At 41.1% G+C, this 16,097-nt stretch overlaps 1 protein-coding gene across 1 annotated transcript in view; it reads right to left on the reverse strand.

Annotated features, from left to right (window-relative positions):
* Positions 1–8,314: 8,314 nt before the first annotated feature.
* Positions 8,315–16,097, reverse strand: part of Cybb (cytochrome b-245 beta chain) — a 34,470-nt gene continuing 26,687 nt past the window's right edge. Inside the window, exons 11-13 of the mRNA NM_023965.2 lie at positions 14,709–14,855; positions 12,028–12,152; positions 8,315–10,923 (exon numbers count right to left, since the gene is read on the reverse strand). Coding sequence (NP_076455.2) covers positions 10,797–10,923; positions 12,028–12,152; positions 14,709–14,855 — 399 coding nt within the window. The 3' untranslated portion in view covers positions 8,315–10,796. The remainder of the gene's footprint in view (positions 10,924–12,027; positions 12,153–14,708; positions 14,856–16,097) is intronic.

A 16,097-nucleotide genomic window follows, 5' to 3' on the forward strand; every position in this document is an offset into this window, starting at 1 on the left:
GTGGAATTTTCCCACTGGCCTTAGATTGATCTCAAATCTGGCTCTTTCAGTATAACATAGTTTAACAAACTATGTGGCTTCCATCTTGTTCTCTCTTTGTCCTCCAAATCTGAAACTACTCCAAAAGGTCAAAACTGGTATTTTGTTGGACACAATTCAGGCTATGGTTTTGCATTGATATAAGGATATGAATATATGTTTTTTACAGTTATATGTGACATAAAACTGCAGAATGATCCTTTAAAATTTTTTAAATGGGGGGCCTGGAGAGATGGCTCAGTGATTAAGAGCACTGGCTGTTCTTCCAGCCTGTATCTGTATCTGAATCTGTAGTACCACATGACAGCTCACAGCTGTCTGCAATTCCAGTCCAGGTATCCAGTGCTCTCCTCTCGCCTCCAGGGATTCCAGGCATGGGCATGGTGCACATACATGGATGCAGGCAAAACACCCACACAGAAAATAAAAACAAGTACATCTTTAATAAAACCAGAAAATTTAAATGTTACATTTGGGAGGGGGGCTCGTGTGCCACAACACAAGTTTGGAGTTGAAGACAACTCGTGTAAGTTGGTTATCAGGCTTGGCAGGAAGCACAGACATGTCACCTATCAAGGGTGCGCTTTTTATATTGTACTTTACTTACAGACTTTTTCCTGTTAATGAGTAAAGTCTCAGTGTTGAGCTTAGGTAATAGTTTATTCACTTTGAACATTTAGGAAGTATCCCATGTTCCACTCTTACAAAAAGGTTGCCTATGAAGATCTTTTGACAGATCGACTGGTTTACATATATAGATTCTTCTTTAAAATAATTTAGAAGTGGAAGTATTGAATGGCTAGACCTTTGGCACCTTGTTTTCTTTTGTATTTTAAAAACAATAACTTGGGGCTAGAGAGATGGCTCAGTTGTTAAGAGCACTGACTGCTCTTCCAGAGGTCCTGAGTTCAATTCCCAGCAACCACATGGTGGCTCACAACCATCTGTAATGGGATCTGATGTCCTCTTTTGGTGTGTCTGAAGACAACTACAGTATATTCATATACATAAAATAAATAAATGAACCTAAAAAGAAAAAAGAAATATCTTTTAAAAAATAAAAACAATAACTTGTCTTTATATAGTAACAGTTGCCCTTGTGGTTTATTTTTATTATTGTTTTAAAATTATATGTGTGGGTTTACCTGAAACCAGAGGTATAGGCAGTTGTGAGTTGCCCAGTGCTAGGAACACAAGTTCCTACAAGAGCAGTACATGTTGCTAACTGCTGAGCTATCTTTTCAGCCCTGTGTAATGGTTTGTTTTATCAACTTAGTTGCATTGGAATGTGTACAAAACTCATGAGGCACACTTGTACATTTCCAGAGAGGATTGAATAAGGGGATAAAGATATACCCTGAATGTGGGCAATGGTGGTTCAGCTCTGAGGTCCCAGATAGGTTAAGAGAGGGAAACAGAGGATACTAGCTAACACAGATATTCTCTAACTCTACTCTCAGACCACTACAATGTGATCTGCTCTGCCATACCCTCCTCACCAGGATGGGCTGAAACATCTAGAACCATCAGCCAAAACCAAATCTTTTCTTCTTATAGTTCATCCTGTCAGGTTATTTGTCACAATAATAAGGATACTGATACACCTTCAAATATATAGTGTATTCATCAGCTCTGAAAGTTATCAGTCTCAAATGAAATTCTTCGTTGTCTGTAGTGTTGACTAACTCTCCCAAAAGTCCAAAAGTCATAGACAGTGGGCCTGATTTGGGGGTAGGCATGCTTAGGATATCATATCTGGATTTGGACAAGGAAAGATTTTAGCTCATGATCCTATGCTCTGCTGATGGGTCTTAGACAATGTTAGAACATCATAATGGTACAAGCCTGTGCACAGTAGATTCTGTGCACAAGAGTCAGGCAAAGCAGTGATCTACAAGAAGCAGAGGACAGGCACCAGAACCAGATACACTCTTCCAAGTCATGACCACTGTGAACCAATTTCTTCGGAACTTTTCACAACCTCCAAAACCAGCACCACCAGTAGGGTAACAGTGTTCAGCAAATTAGAGGCTGTGGAGGGTGTGCCATACCCAAACCACAGAACTGGTAGTTTGTACTTCAACTTAAGTGGGAAGACCTGAAGTGGCAGAGTAGTATCTAAGTAAAAATAACTAGACTCCATCTTTGGCATACTTAACCACAGCTGAACTTTCATCTGACTATTAGCTTTTGTCTGACCTACCTCCAGGGAACTCTGCAATGGAGGCTGTGTTCTCTCTGTTACACCTTAGTTTCTTTCCTTTTCCAATATCCTTTCACTTCCTTCGATGACTTGTGATGTTTCTCTTCTGCTTCTCTCTTGGGTACAGAATCTATTCTTTCCCTATTCTGATTTTGCCCTTTGCCAAGTTGTACAGAGTAGACTCTGGTCCACCCTTGGGAACCCCGAGAATGACTCAGCATATGTGGTACAATCCTAGAGTTGGAGAGCACTTTGAGGCTGCTTATGCCAGCACTCCAGCCACAGCAGAAATCCTTTCTTCAAACACTTAGCAGAAGGCTAGGAGAGAAGGTTGCCCAAACTAGAAGCTGTCTTGCACTCAAGCAGACCCATGAGGGAAATGCCCTCAGTTTAACTGGCTCCTTTGATGTTGAACTCAAGACATATAAGGAAAGATGGTCAAGCTTCCTTTGGAAACCTTTATCCCAAGAATCCCCAAAAGAAATACATACATACATACATACACACACGCGTGCGCGCACACACGCACACACACACACGCGCACCTTTAACAATGCACACTATGCATGTACACGAAATGAAGCTTAGCTTATGCATTTTTAGTTTGTCTCCCCGTGTAGTTTAGCATTGCTGCCACCAGGGGACAGAAGGGTGCTATTGCCACTGATTGTGCCCTGAAGTATAAACTTGGAGTTTACTTTGTATGAGTAAGTGATTCAAAGTGATGCATTTTTCTTCACTCTTCCCCCTTACCTACACTGAATGTTCATAGATCCCCAGTTTTTGCTACAAAGCAGCCTTCTGTTAAAGTCATTAGACTATGTTAACCTAAACTCATGCTACAGCCAAGTTTCCCAGGCCTCACTATATGCAGTAGGAACAACAACAACCATTTTGGATTTGTTGCTATTCCTTCAGAGAAATTACCAGAATACTGGTTTTTGTTTGTTTGTTTGTTTGTTTGTTTGTTTGTTTTTAACTTTGAAGCCTCTCAGCTATAATATTGTCTTAGCGTCTTTTTACACAGGCCTTTCCTGGACTCTTTCTACAAACAACATGTGAATAGGCACTTAATGTTCGCTGTATATTCAAAATTTCAGAAAAAAAAAAGAGTGAGGAAACCTACTTGCTGAGCTTACCATTTTGGTGGAGTGAACCATAAGTCAATACAATCAAATGCTAACATGTGCTGTAGAGCACTGACAGGGTGGAAGATGGAGTGTTTGAAGCAGTAGGAAAGAAAAGTTCAAAGGAAAAATGGGGACTTAGACCTCTTTAGACTACTTGTTGCTGATTACATGGGTTAGGTTCCTTGGGGCAAGTCCAGTGTTTGTTATCAGAATAGCCACAGTCCAGCAGTAGCAAACAAGCAATAACAACCCACAAAGCCATCAATAGCAACAGTAATATGGACCAGTAGCAGCCACCACAGGCCCTCTTGGGACTCTCCTATTTATATCCCCCTCAGAGTCCCCAGGATTAAACTACCTGCAGTGGGCAAAAATCATGCCCTTCCTATAGCATAAGACAACTATAGTTAATAGCTGTGAACAAGCTGAATGAAAACAAAAGCATATTCATATACCATAACTTTTTTTTTAAGAAATCCAAATTCTCACTACACCTCTCTAATAAAAATTCTATTTCAGCTGAAACCTGGAGGAAATGAGAGGGAGTAAACCACATATATTTGAAAAAAAAATGAGTTCAGGCAACAGGGCCACAAATGTAAAGACCTAGAAGTAGAATCTACCAGTATATTTGAAGGACAACAATTCTGCCATCACTGTAGGAGCTCAGTGAGCAAAGCAGAGAAGTATACCTCATTCTGTGTTTCTGTCACCATATCTTCCCTGCCACAGTGGACTATATTGTACCCCTTAGAAGTGCCTGACCAGTGAACCTAAAACGGTAGAGAGAGTTCCCTGAACTATAGTTGTAGACAGTTTTGAGCCACCATGTGGTTGTTGGGAATCGAACCCAGGTCCTATGGAAGAGCAGCCAGTGCTCTTAACCAGAGGCGCACCTTTTCAACCCTACACCCGTAACCTTTTTAAAGAAAAAGTTTGAGTGTATGTATACGTGTCTGCATGAGCCTGTGTGTACCACTGCATGTATATGTGTCTGCATGAGCCTGTGTGTACCACCATATGTATATGTGTCTGTATGTATACGTGTCTGCATGAGTCTGTGTGTACCACTGGTTTACCAGGTGCTCACGGAGGTCAGAGGGCATCAGACTTCCCAGAACTGGAATTACAGGTCCTTGTGAGCCATCGGATACTGTGCTGGGAACTGAAGCCAGATTCTCTGCCAGGGCAATAAGCACTCTTAACCACTGAATTATCTCTTCAGACCTGGCAGTACTCTGCTCTAAATGTGTCAGAGCCTTCTTATCAGCTAGTGTTCACTGCCTGGTCTCAGAGATCTCAGGGGTCCAGGTTAATTGAGACTGCTGGTCTTCCTCTAGGGACCCCCTCCTCCTCCTCAGCTTCTTCCAGCTTTTCCCTAATTCAACCACAGGGATCAGCAGCTTCTGTCCATTGGTTGGGTGTAAATACCTGCATCTGACTCTTTCAGCCACTTGTTGGGTCTTCCGGAGAGCAGTTATGGTAGGTACCTTTTTGTGAGTGCCTCATAGCATCACTAATAGTGTCAGTTCTTGCCCGCCCCCCATAAGCTGGATCCCACTTTGGGCCTGTCACTGGACCTCCTTTTCCTCAGGCTCTTCCCCATTTTTGTCCCTGCAGTTCTTTCAGACAGGAACAATTCCAGGTCAGAGTTTTTGACTATGGGATGGCAACCTCATCCCTCCATTTGATGCCCTGTCTTTCTGCTGGAGGTGGGTTCTACAAGTGCCCTCTCCCCACTGTAGGGCATTTCATCTAAGGCCCCTCCCTTTGAGTCCTGAGAGTCTCTCACCTCCCAGGTCTCTGGTACATTCTAGAGGGTACCCCAACCTCTTACCTCCTGAGCTTGCATGTTTCCATTCATTCTGCTGGCCCTCAGGGCTTCAGTCCTGTCCCCCACCCAATACCAGATCACGTTCCCTCTTCCCTTCCATGTCCCTTTTCCCACACAGGTCCCTCCCTCCCTCCCCTTCCTATGATTGCTTTCTTCTCCCTCCCAAGTGGGATCGAAGTGTCCTCAATTAGGCCCTTCAGCTTGTTAACTGTTTTGTTCTGTGGACTGTATCCTGGGCATTCTGTACCTTTTTTTTTTTTTGGCTAATATCCACTTATTAGTGAGAACACACAGTGCATTTCCTTTTGGGTCTGAGATACCTCACCCAGGATGATATTTTCTAGTTCCATCCATTTGCCTGCAAAGCTCATGATGTCCTTGTTCTTAATATAGAACTAAACAGAGAATTCACAAGAGAAGAATCTCAAATGGCTGAGAAGCACTTAAAGAAACGTTCAAAATCCTTAGTGATCAGGGAAATACAAGGCAAAATGACCCTGAGATTCCACCTCACACTAGTCAGAATGGCTAAGATCAAAACCTCAGGCAACAACACATTGGATGTGGAGAGGATGTGGAGAAAGAGGAAAACTCCTCCATTGCTGGTGGGATTGCAAACTGGTTAAACTATTCTGAGAATCAATCTGGAGGTTCCTCAGAAAATTGGAAATAGACCTACCTAAAGATCCAGAAACACCACTCTTGGGAATATACCCCAAAGATGCCCCACCATGCCACAGGGGCACCTGTTCCACTATGTTTATAGTGGCCTTATTTGTGATAGCCAGAAGCTGGAAAGAACCCAGATGGCCTTCAACAGAGGAATGGATACAGAAAATGTGGTACATCTACACAATGGAAGCAGAGAGACGTTTTAAAAGATGTATTTATTCATTTTATGTATGTCTCCAGACACACCAGAAGAGGGCGCCATATCTCATTATAGATGGTTGTGAGTCACCATATGGTTGCTGGGAATTGAACTCAGGACCTCTGGAAGAGTAGTCAGTGCTCCTAACCGCTGCTGAGCCCTCTCTACAGCCCCAGGGATTTTGTTTTTGTTTTTGTTTTGTTTTGTTTTATTTTTATGCATCTCATATGTACCAAATAGAAAGTAAATTTTATTGCTTATATTTTACCAAGGAAAACTCACTCATCTAAAAGGTTTCAAAGCTCACTCCTTTTGTGATTTGTTCATAGTCAAGTTTCCTGTTACCTTTGATCTCAGAAAAGCCAGAGGTACTCCAGCAGAACAGAGCCCCTTGTAAATGAACGCAGCAGGGAGCTGACAACACAGAAGTCTGAGTGTGACGTTTCAGCCATTTCAGCACTGAAAACTGGGATGATCGGCTAGCTCTGCAGACCCTTACACACCAGCTATGGATTGATTTACATGTGACTAAAGTGCCATAGTGGTTTCCCAATCCATACACCATGATAGACGGTTAAATAATACTTTTTAAAATCAACCAACACAGACATAGCAGAAATTTAGTCTACAATCTTGGCAAAGATAGGTGATTTATTCTTATAGCTTGGCTTATCCACATCTGACTCTGAAGAGCGAGAAGTTCATAACTAAAAGGAGGAAGTATTGCTTAGCAATCAAGTAATCTAACATAATGGAAAAATTGAGGATTGTTTAATATTTGAATGCAATTTTAGGATTTATGAAGATGTTTTGAACTTGATGTTTTAATATAAATCAGATTTGCAGACTGTGTGATCTTCTCTAAAGAATCAAATTTCAGAATATAATGTTTGGGGATTTTTCCAATAAATAAGCAAGCACAACCCATTTGTTGTTCGTTCCCAGGGTGAAATCTCCTAACTAAACTCATAGTGGTTTCTCGTGTTGCTACTCTTAGTACTGCCTTTAGTCATAAAGCAGTTACTTGGGGATTGAGTTCTTTTTAGTACAATTTGAGAGACTCTATTTTCTTGGTTGCTGCTAATACATTGCCAGTAATTGTGTAGAGTAACCCCTCATTTACCAACACAACATGTAAGACTATAGCATTCAAACCATCTCAAGTCATGCTCGACTGCTTGATCGTTTTCCACATTTTAGAAATTACCAGTGGTCAGATTTCCCAGCCACTGTCAGCATATTTTTTTGGTTCTGCAGAACAGCACTTTAATGTTGAGAAATACTGTCATTTTATAATTTCACTTCTTCCTCCTGAAAATGTATCACACATGCATACGCTTGCACATGCGCGTGCACGCACACACACACACACACACACACACACTTACTTCAAACAGTGGCTGGTCAATTCTCCAAAAGACATAAATGTTTATAAATAAATAAATTATATACATATATATATATATGACTTTTAAATTGAATCATTAGGCTTTTTTTTTCAAGAAAAGTAACCTTTTCTTTGTGCGGGACAGAGCTAAAACAGAGTTGGATATGCAGAGCAGCCTACCCTCGAATTTATAATTCTGACTGAGCCTCTTGTGTGCTTTATTACATGGATTTACCAGAACACCTGACTCTTCTCTTCTTTTATAATATATTTCTATATATTTTCAGTAAAATTCCATCACTCTTTTCTTTTCCTCCTTCCAGCATCCTACTTTATTTAAATTTAAAAGTGACGTATTTGATCTCTATTGCCACCATTACCCATTTTCAATGCCTATTTTGATTCCATAAACCTTATCTAATCTGCTAGTGGAAAGAACATAGGCCCAATTGCTGGTAAATGTCGATTTCATGTTGACCAACTGTGGGGCCTTTGCTTATCAACCATATTCCCTTGGGCAGTTTTCTTATCAACAAGCTTAGGGTTAAAATGGCATTGTGCTGTAGCTGAGGTGTATGTAAAATGTTTGCCATAATAGTGGGCACTCACTAAATGCTTGCTATTTCTGTTATTACCATTTGTCTCTGGTGATGTGCTTTGCACCCATGATAGCAACAACCGACCCAGCCCAAAACAGATGCTCATGGCTCCATGCATTACCTACACAGGGAGAATTGTAACTGATGGACTCATTTAGAACAACCTTCTTGGTAAAAGACAGGATCTTTGCTAGTTGGATTCACCCTTTAATGACAAGTTCAATAACAAAGACACAGGGAAAGCTCACCGATTTCAGCATCAAAGCAAGCTTTAATAGTTATTTCTAAAAATTGTCTCCAGATCATCTTCTACCCCAGACTATTCATATACAATGGCTGCAAGAATTCAAATTCCATAAACATGATACTGCAAAAGCGGAAAAACCCAGGAAAATCGTTTCTAGACTTATATTCTCATTTTATATTTGTTACTAAAGACAGATCTCAGTATCTGTTACTAAATTCTAAGAACTAACTGTGGAGAGAGTTGTGCTGGCAGCTGGTGGCTGGGAGCCAGGAACTTGGGAGGAAAAAGAAGGAAGTTCTCAAACAAGAAGCACATGCGCACTGCACTCATTTTCCATCTCATAACCAGAATAACTCAGTGTAGATCTCTATTTTGGGAACTATGTTGATATCAACTATTGCCTGCTTATGGGATCCTTTTCCTCCTACTGGGTTGCCTCATCCAGACTTGATAAGAGGGTTTGTGCCTGTTCTTATTGCATCTTGTTATGCTGTGTTCAGCTGATATCCCTGGGAGGCCTGCTCTTTTTTTTTTTTAAGGGAAACAGAGGAACAATGGACCTGGGGAAGAGGAGGTGCAGAGGTAGGGCTTAGAGAGAGGGAGGAGGGAGGCTGCAGTCTGGATCTATTGTGTGTGAGAATAATAAAGAAAAAAGGAAGAAAAAAAACCCCAGAAAACTGGAGAAACATTCTTGGAACAACAAACAGACTCATTACCATCTTTGTTAGAAAGGTATTTTCAGATTCCTTGTGACTGAAAGAATGAATGAACTAATGCCTGGGGCACAACACAAAGGGGCTGGACCTTTCTCCAAGGGCAACAATCCTTGTGGTGCATATGCATTTCTAGGAAGGCCTTATTTGCCAGAACCAGCCTTCAGTGCTCTAAGGATGGTAAGAGAACAAGGGTATAGCAGGAATATAAGGAGAATCTGGGCTCACACTTCATCTAGTCCCTTCAAAAATGCCCCTACAATAGCAAAATTTGTGACCAGCATTGAAACTATGCAATACTACATGAAGTCAAAACAAGATGAGTGCATGCATCCTTCAGTTACATGTGGTACATACCAAAGAAAAATAGAGGGTGAATGCCAACACTGTGAGATCCTTTCCCCCGCCTTTTTCCTTTTGAGTGTTGTGCTTTCCTTTGTCTCCTGTTATCTCCATGCTTTCTCTCCAACAAGGCCTCTGCCCTCTCTCTACTCTTCCTTCCTCATTACTAAAGCTGAAGAGTCATTTGTATCCCTAGTGGTGGGGTAACAGAAATGCTTTTAGTCCCCAGAAATGGGAGGAGGGATGCTTTTCTTTTTTTTTTTTTTGGATCTTTTTTTCGGAGCTGGGGACCGAACCCAGGGCCTTGCGCTTCCTAGGTAAGCGCTCTACCACTGAGCTAAATCCCCAGCCCCTGAGGGATGCTTTTCACATCTGACTACTCTAGCAGTGATCTAGACTCTGTCCTTCACTTCTGAATACCCATAAAATATTGGGTGTGATTTTACTATGTACCCAGTTATTTGGGGATTACAGTTTCTAGGACTTATATTTCAGGATGATTGTGATACTGATTCCAGTGGTGATGAAAATGCTGTAATAAAAAACATCATTGTCTATACACATAAGATCTATTTGTGTAGGAATTTAAGCCAAAGGAGAAATGCATTCTAAGCAGGTTACGTATTATCAGGTATACATTTGCTAGAATTCAGTTCAAAATTCACAAGGGTTGGCTGGAGCAGACCAGTTAGTAAATGAATGTTTTTCTTTTCCAGCTTACAGAGTAGACGAGAAGTGTTAGCCAGCATCATCATAGGAGGATAGGTCTCTAAATTCAACCCTCCTGCCTCCAATCAGTCTAATATTCCTTAGTAGGAATAGTCTCTGACCCAGTTACGCTGTTGTGCTGGTAAACTGGAAAATACTTGTATCAATACTGTCATTAGTAAGTATTAAGTCACTGTCAGTGTCACTATCTCCTATTAAAAAAAAGTCTCCTTTAGCATGATGCTAAGGTTAAAGATGAAACAAAAAAAATGAAGAAAGATAAGCTACTCTTTGATTTGCTCGGGGAGAGTATAAGAACTGACTCTTGAGATAACTTGGTATTAAATGTGAAAAAAATGGCCATACCCAGAGTCAGATGGCTTAGATCTGGTTTCAGCTTCTGAATTGAAAGGAAGAAGGTGTTGAACTCATTTGTGTTCCTATTATTTATCTTAGAACAAGTCCCGGAAAATGCTTTTGCCTTACCCTCTTCTCGCATGGCAGAGGGAAATATGAAACAATGCAACATAACAATGTTTGTAAAAGGCGCTCTGAAACCATGACGCTCCGTGTAAAGATGACCTATGACTAGCGAACAATCTTTGGAATTCTTTTTAGGGGGCCTGTGCGAGTACAGTTTCCTTTCCTCCTCCTCTCCCACAATCAACCGGCAATATCAGGGCATTTGGCTGCATACGCTGGTTTCCTTGGGAAAGAGCTGAGTTAGAAGTTTTCCTTGTTGAAGATGAAGTGGACTCCACGTGGGCCGGACTCAGAGTTGGAGATGCTCTGTTTACTGAGAGTTTTAGCCAAGGCTTCGGGGCCACACAGAAAAACTCCTATTCTGGTGCTTTGGAGAAAGAAAAGAAAATTTCAGGCTTTGGCATAAGTTGAGCATCAAAAAGAGTTGTTAAATTTCCTATAAAGTAGAGGCTACTGAATTCCTATCTTTTTCTACAAGTGACAAAAAATGTTCAATTTATTCCCAAAGAGCAGGCTCAACTGAGTATAGAGACAGCTGTCAAACTCTAATGGCGTTGACATCCTCAGCTTAGGTGTACTGAGCCCTGTTGGACTTGAGCCCCCCAAATCTTTCCAGTATTCTGAGATCAGTAACAAACCCTCATCGGGTGCCTCAACTCTGACAGTGGCTTCATCCTCCAAAGTCTTACAGTTGAAATCCTTGTGGTCCCATGCCATCTTCAAAAGCATTATGTTTTTAATGATGCAGGTTTCTGGACCCCACTTCAAACCAACTAAATCAGAGTCTATATGTAATAACATAGCAAGGAACTTTATGTGCACATTAACGCACATTAAAGCTCATTAAAGCAATGGTTCAAGTAAAGCAAGTGTTTCAAGCCTGGGGCCAATGGGCCACATACGTCTAAGAACAGCTGTACATGCAGCCTGACACATTTCTAGATCATATCGTGTTGCAACAGCAAGTCAACCTGTTTGCTACATCTATTTGAAAAGATACATTTAAAGTTAGAAATTGAGTTTCCTGTGTGTTCTATGTGACAGGGGGATTTCCTGGGTTTCATGATAGCTAAAACTGTAATGACAATAGAAAGACTCCAGGTCACCTGTCATGCTTGTGATTTTTAGACTCACTTGATCTGAAAGTGAAGGTATGATAGTCTTAATAGTAAGCTTACACTGAACTCACTACTTAAAATCAATATATACAATAGTGAAATTTGAGCAAGCGAAGAAGAGAAATGCTGTGGTACATTGAGAGAATTACTCTCCATGTGATTTTGCTATGATTTAAAGATTATTTCTAAAAGTCAGAGCTATCAGACATCTGTTGGATAAGAATTCAACCCAGTCACAGCATTATGGAAGTGGTAATGGTAACGTTTAGATGACAAAGTACAGTCAGTGCTCAGGAACTGCTGCTTTAAGCAGACCACAAGCTTCAAGAACACTTGAGTGGAGGACTCCTTACTTGGGGTGTTGACTTGCAATGGTCTTGAACTCGTTATCCCAGTTGGGCCGTCCATACAGAGTCTTCTGTTTTAGGCCTGTAATCACATCTTTCTCCTCATCGTGGTGCACAGCAAAGTGATTGGCCTGTAGCAAAGGATATACCATCAGGCAAAAGAGACATAGCTCTTACTCCTTAACATACACACACAGTGACATACACACAGAATGATGGTAGAGGGTGATGGGGATGAAAGGGTCCTCTGTACCCATCTGCTATCACGATTTTATACTCGATATGTAGGGATCAATAAGTCAGTTCCTTATGAGACATATGGCATAGTCGATAGGTGCCTTTACAGAAGGTGCTTTTACAAAAAAGCTTTGGAAAAGTTCAGGTGTCAAGGAAGAGACCATTTGAAGCAAGACTTGCCCTGCATTAAAGAGAAAATTCCTCTTTTACAATCCAAATAAGGCCAGCCTAATCTCAATGGTAAAGGGAATATAACACAAACAAAGAATAGATTACAAAATGTGAAGAAGATCTGTCCCTGGAATGAGATGTGTCCTTTGTATACACCAAAAGCTCGGCCTCTAGAGGCAGGTGCCTATAGGACCTTCACTGCTGGGCCAGTTGGTGTAGGCAGTGGATTAGAACATTTAGGAGGGGGCTGGAGAGATGGCTCAGCAGTTAAAAGCACCCGACTACTCTTCCAGAGGCCCTGAGTTCAATTCCCAGCAACCACATGGTGGCTCATAACCATCTGTAAAGAGATCTGATGCCCTCTTCTGGTGTATCTGAAGACAGCTACAGTGTACTTATATATAATCAATGAATAAATCTTTAAAAAAAACATTTAGGAGGAGATGGATTTCAAGGCTGTGAGGGGAAATCTGCCAACTGTTTGTAACTCATCTAAAGAGTTGGCCTTCCTTTGCTGGATCAAAAAGAAGTCAGCTCCAGCCTCTCAGTAAAACATCTAGACATGCAGCTGCTTGTGACTCCTGGTAGGGCTCAAGATGAACCCATGGACAGGGCTTTGAACACCTATGGAGCCAAAGGGAAACGGCTGACAATCACTCAATGAACTCTATCTAAGCTCACAAAGCTAAAAGGTAAAGATGGTCATACATACAATTAGTCATTATTCCTCCCTGTCTCAGACATACCCTGAGCTCGGGGTCACACAGAGCAAGTGTTGACTGACTCCAAGCTAAACAAAATAATACAGAAGTTAACTATTTCCTCCCTGGTTGATGCAAAAGTGTGAAGTTCTGCTTATGCCCCCAAGGATCCTATCACTCTCTAAGAAGGGCAAATTCATACTTCAGGGAACCTGCCCTAGTTTCCTTTCTTGTCACTGTCACAAAGAATTACGATAAAATCGACTTAGGAAAGAAAGGGGTATTTGGCTCACACTTGCAGGTTACAGTCCATTATTGTGGAGAAGTCAAGGCAGCAGGTACTGGAAACAGCCAGTCACATTCACAGTCAAGAGAAGGAAGAAAGAAATGCACCCATGTGGGTTGCTCTCTGCTTCTATCTAAGCTTTCTTCTGTCCTATGTAGTTCAGGGTCCCCTCCCCAAGGACTGGCAGCACCTACAATGGGCTGCATCTCCCCACATCACTTAGCAACTAAGACAATCCCAGATAGATATGCCTGTAAGTCACTTCGATATAAATATTTAATCAATTGAGACTCTCTTCCCAGACTGACATTTATAACTAACCATATAAGCCCTAATGAAGCTTCATACAGCATTGCTTAACGTTGTCAATTATAAGATGCTTATATTGCTAAATGATCCTGGTGGGAGACTATATTGCATTCTGTTGAAGACAAGTGACTTATTTTAGTAGACTCCAAATATTCTTGTAACACATATTCATATACATATATGCATATATACTATATATCCAACTTTCTTCATCATATATGTCAATTTATTTGTTACTAATAGGCACAAACTGCTGAGAACTGCTAAGTGCATTTGGGCTCTGCTGTTTACTTGTTGAATGCCTTTATGCAAATCAAATTTAGAGAATAATAGTAGTTTATCATAGGGTTTGCTGAGAACAAAGACTAGAAAATCTGCATAAGGTCTTGGGGAGGAGATGTAATAAAAAAAAGAAAATCTGCATAAACACTAAAAACAATACCTTGAAAAAGACTCAGTATGCAAAGGATTGTAGGACCCCAATCCTTTGACACCCAAATCCATAACTGCTGAAGTCTCTTACATACTCTGAATCATATCTAGATTAGTTATGACACCTCAGGCAATGGAAGCCTTACGTAACTAGTTGTTATACTGTATCATTTAGGGAGCAATTACAAGAAAAAGAATATATGTTTAGTATGGCTAACTTTTCCCCATATATTTTGATTAGGTTGATAGCGTATATAGATGCAGAACCTCATGTATGGAGAGCTGACTAGACATAAACATGTTGAATACATCATACAGCATACATATAATATCATTATAATATCAACGCAGGCCTTTTAATTTGGAATCTAGTCTCAATGATCTAAATATCTTATGATGATATTGAGTGGCCGTGAGCAGGCTGGCTCACTTGAGTCTATTAGCTGTCCTGGTGGGGGGAGTACTGTATGGAAATTTCCCAAAAAGTAAAAGGAAGCCAGCATGTTCTGGTTATACTAAGAAATACCTGAGAACTGGATTCTTGTTCTCACCTGAGATTCATCCCAGCCAGTAAGGTAGATGTTGTAGCTGAGGAAGTTGGCATTGTTTCTTTCTTGCATCTGGGTCTCCAGGAGCTGCAGCAGGTCTGCGAACCACTCAAAAGCATGCGTGTCCCTGCACAGCCAGTAGAAGTAGATCTGGAGAAGGACAGGCCACAAATCAGATTAGATCAGCTTTGATGAATGGGTTTCGAATGATCTCAACTTTTTCATTATGCCAGAAACGTCTAGAAACAGGTTTTTAGAAATCTAGAGATGTTTGTCATTATTTCAAGACAGGGTCTTTAATATGGACTAAATCAATAGTAGTTTAAACTTGGGATCCTCCCGTTCCTGCTACTCAAGTGCTGATATTGTGAGTATGAGTTACCAAACTATATATCCTTCATAGGCTGATTTATACAAATCTTCTCTGACATTCAAGCACGCAGATCAGATTTTTCAGTAGCTGCTAGAGAGGTGGTTCACTGGGTAAGACTGCTTTTTTGCTCTTCGAGGGCATCAGAGTTCTGTTGCCAGCATCTGTGTCAAGTGGCTCACAACTGCCTGTTACTCCTGCTCAAGGCCATGCGATGCACTCTTTTAGCCTCTAACTGCATCTCTATATGTGGTGTGTGTATGCACACACAAACACACGGACATAGATAAAAATTAATATTTAAAGCTAAATCAATAAATTGATGATTTAGGCTCACAAATATGTGGCTAGCCCCTACCTTGTGGCTTGCTAATTTCCCTCTGCTGGCTGCTGTTCTGCTCCCAGAATCCCTGACTTCCTATATATCTGCTCTGAGAAAGGCCAAAGAAATCAACACAACGGCTGCCACAGGATGTTCTCCCTGCCTGGGACTGACAGATCATACTAAGTTCCTAGGGGGAAAAGGAAGTCTTACTAATACCTTCTTCACTAGAAAAGAATGAAATGTGAAGCTGGGGTCAATGACCCTCTCAGAACCAATCTTAACAATTAGTAGAATAATGTGAGGTTAATAAGGCGTCTTTCTTCAAGTAAGATGTAACCGTTCCCTGGAAGTTTATCCCCAGGAGACCTCCATAACTCATTTCCATGTCCCCTGCCCTATTCTGCTAAAAAGCAGTATATTGAAGAGCTGAAAATAGAGTCAGTATCATTGTATAATACAGGATAACAGGGAAAAGAATGCTTTCAGCTTGGCCTGCTGCTGCAGTCTATAATTGCAACACTTCAGGTCTGTAATCACAACTCTTCTGAAGACTGAGGAGGGAGGATCATAAGTTAAAGGCTTGCCTGGGCTGCACAGGAAACTGCAGGCCAGGCTAGGGAGCCTAGTGAGTCCCTGTCCTAATACAAAAAGGGAAATGAGCGTCAAGTTGTATCTTAGTGGTTCAGCAATTGACTAG

This window comes from Rattus norvegicus, chromosome X (genome assembly GCF_036323735.1).
Source record: "Rattus norvegicus strain BN/NHsdMcwi chromosome X, GRCr8, whole genome shotgun sequence".
Taxonomy (NCBI): Eukaryota; Metazoa; Chordata; class Mammalia; order Rodentia; family Muridae; genus Rattus; species Rattus norvegicus.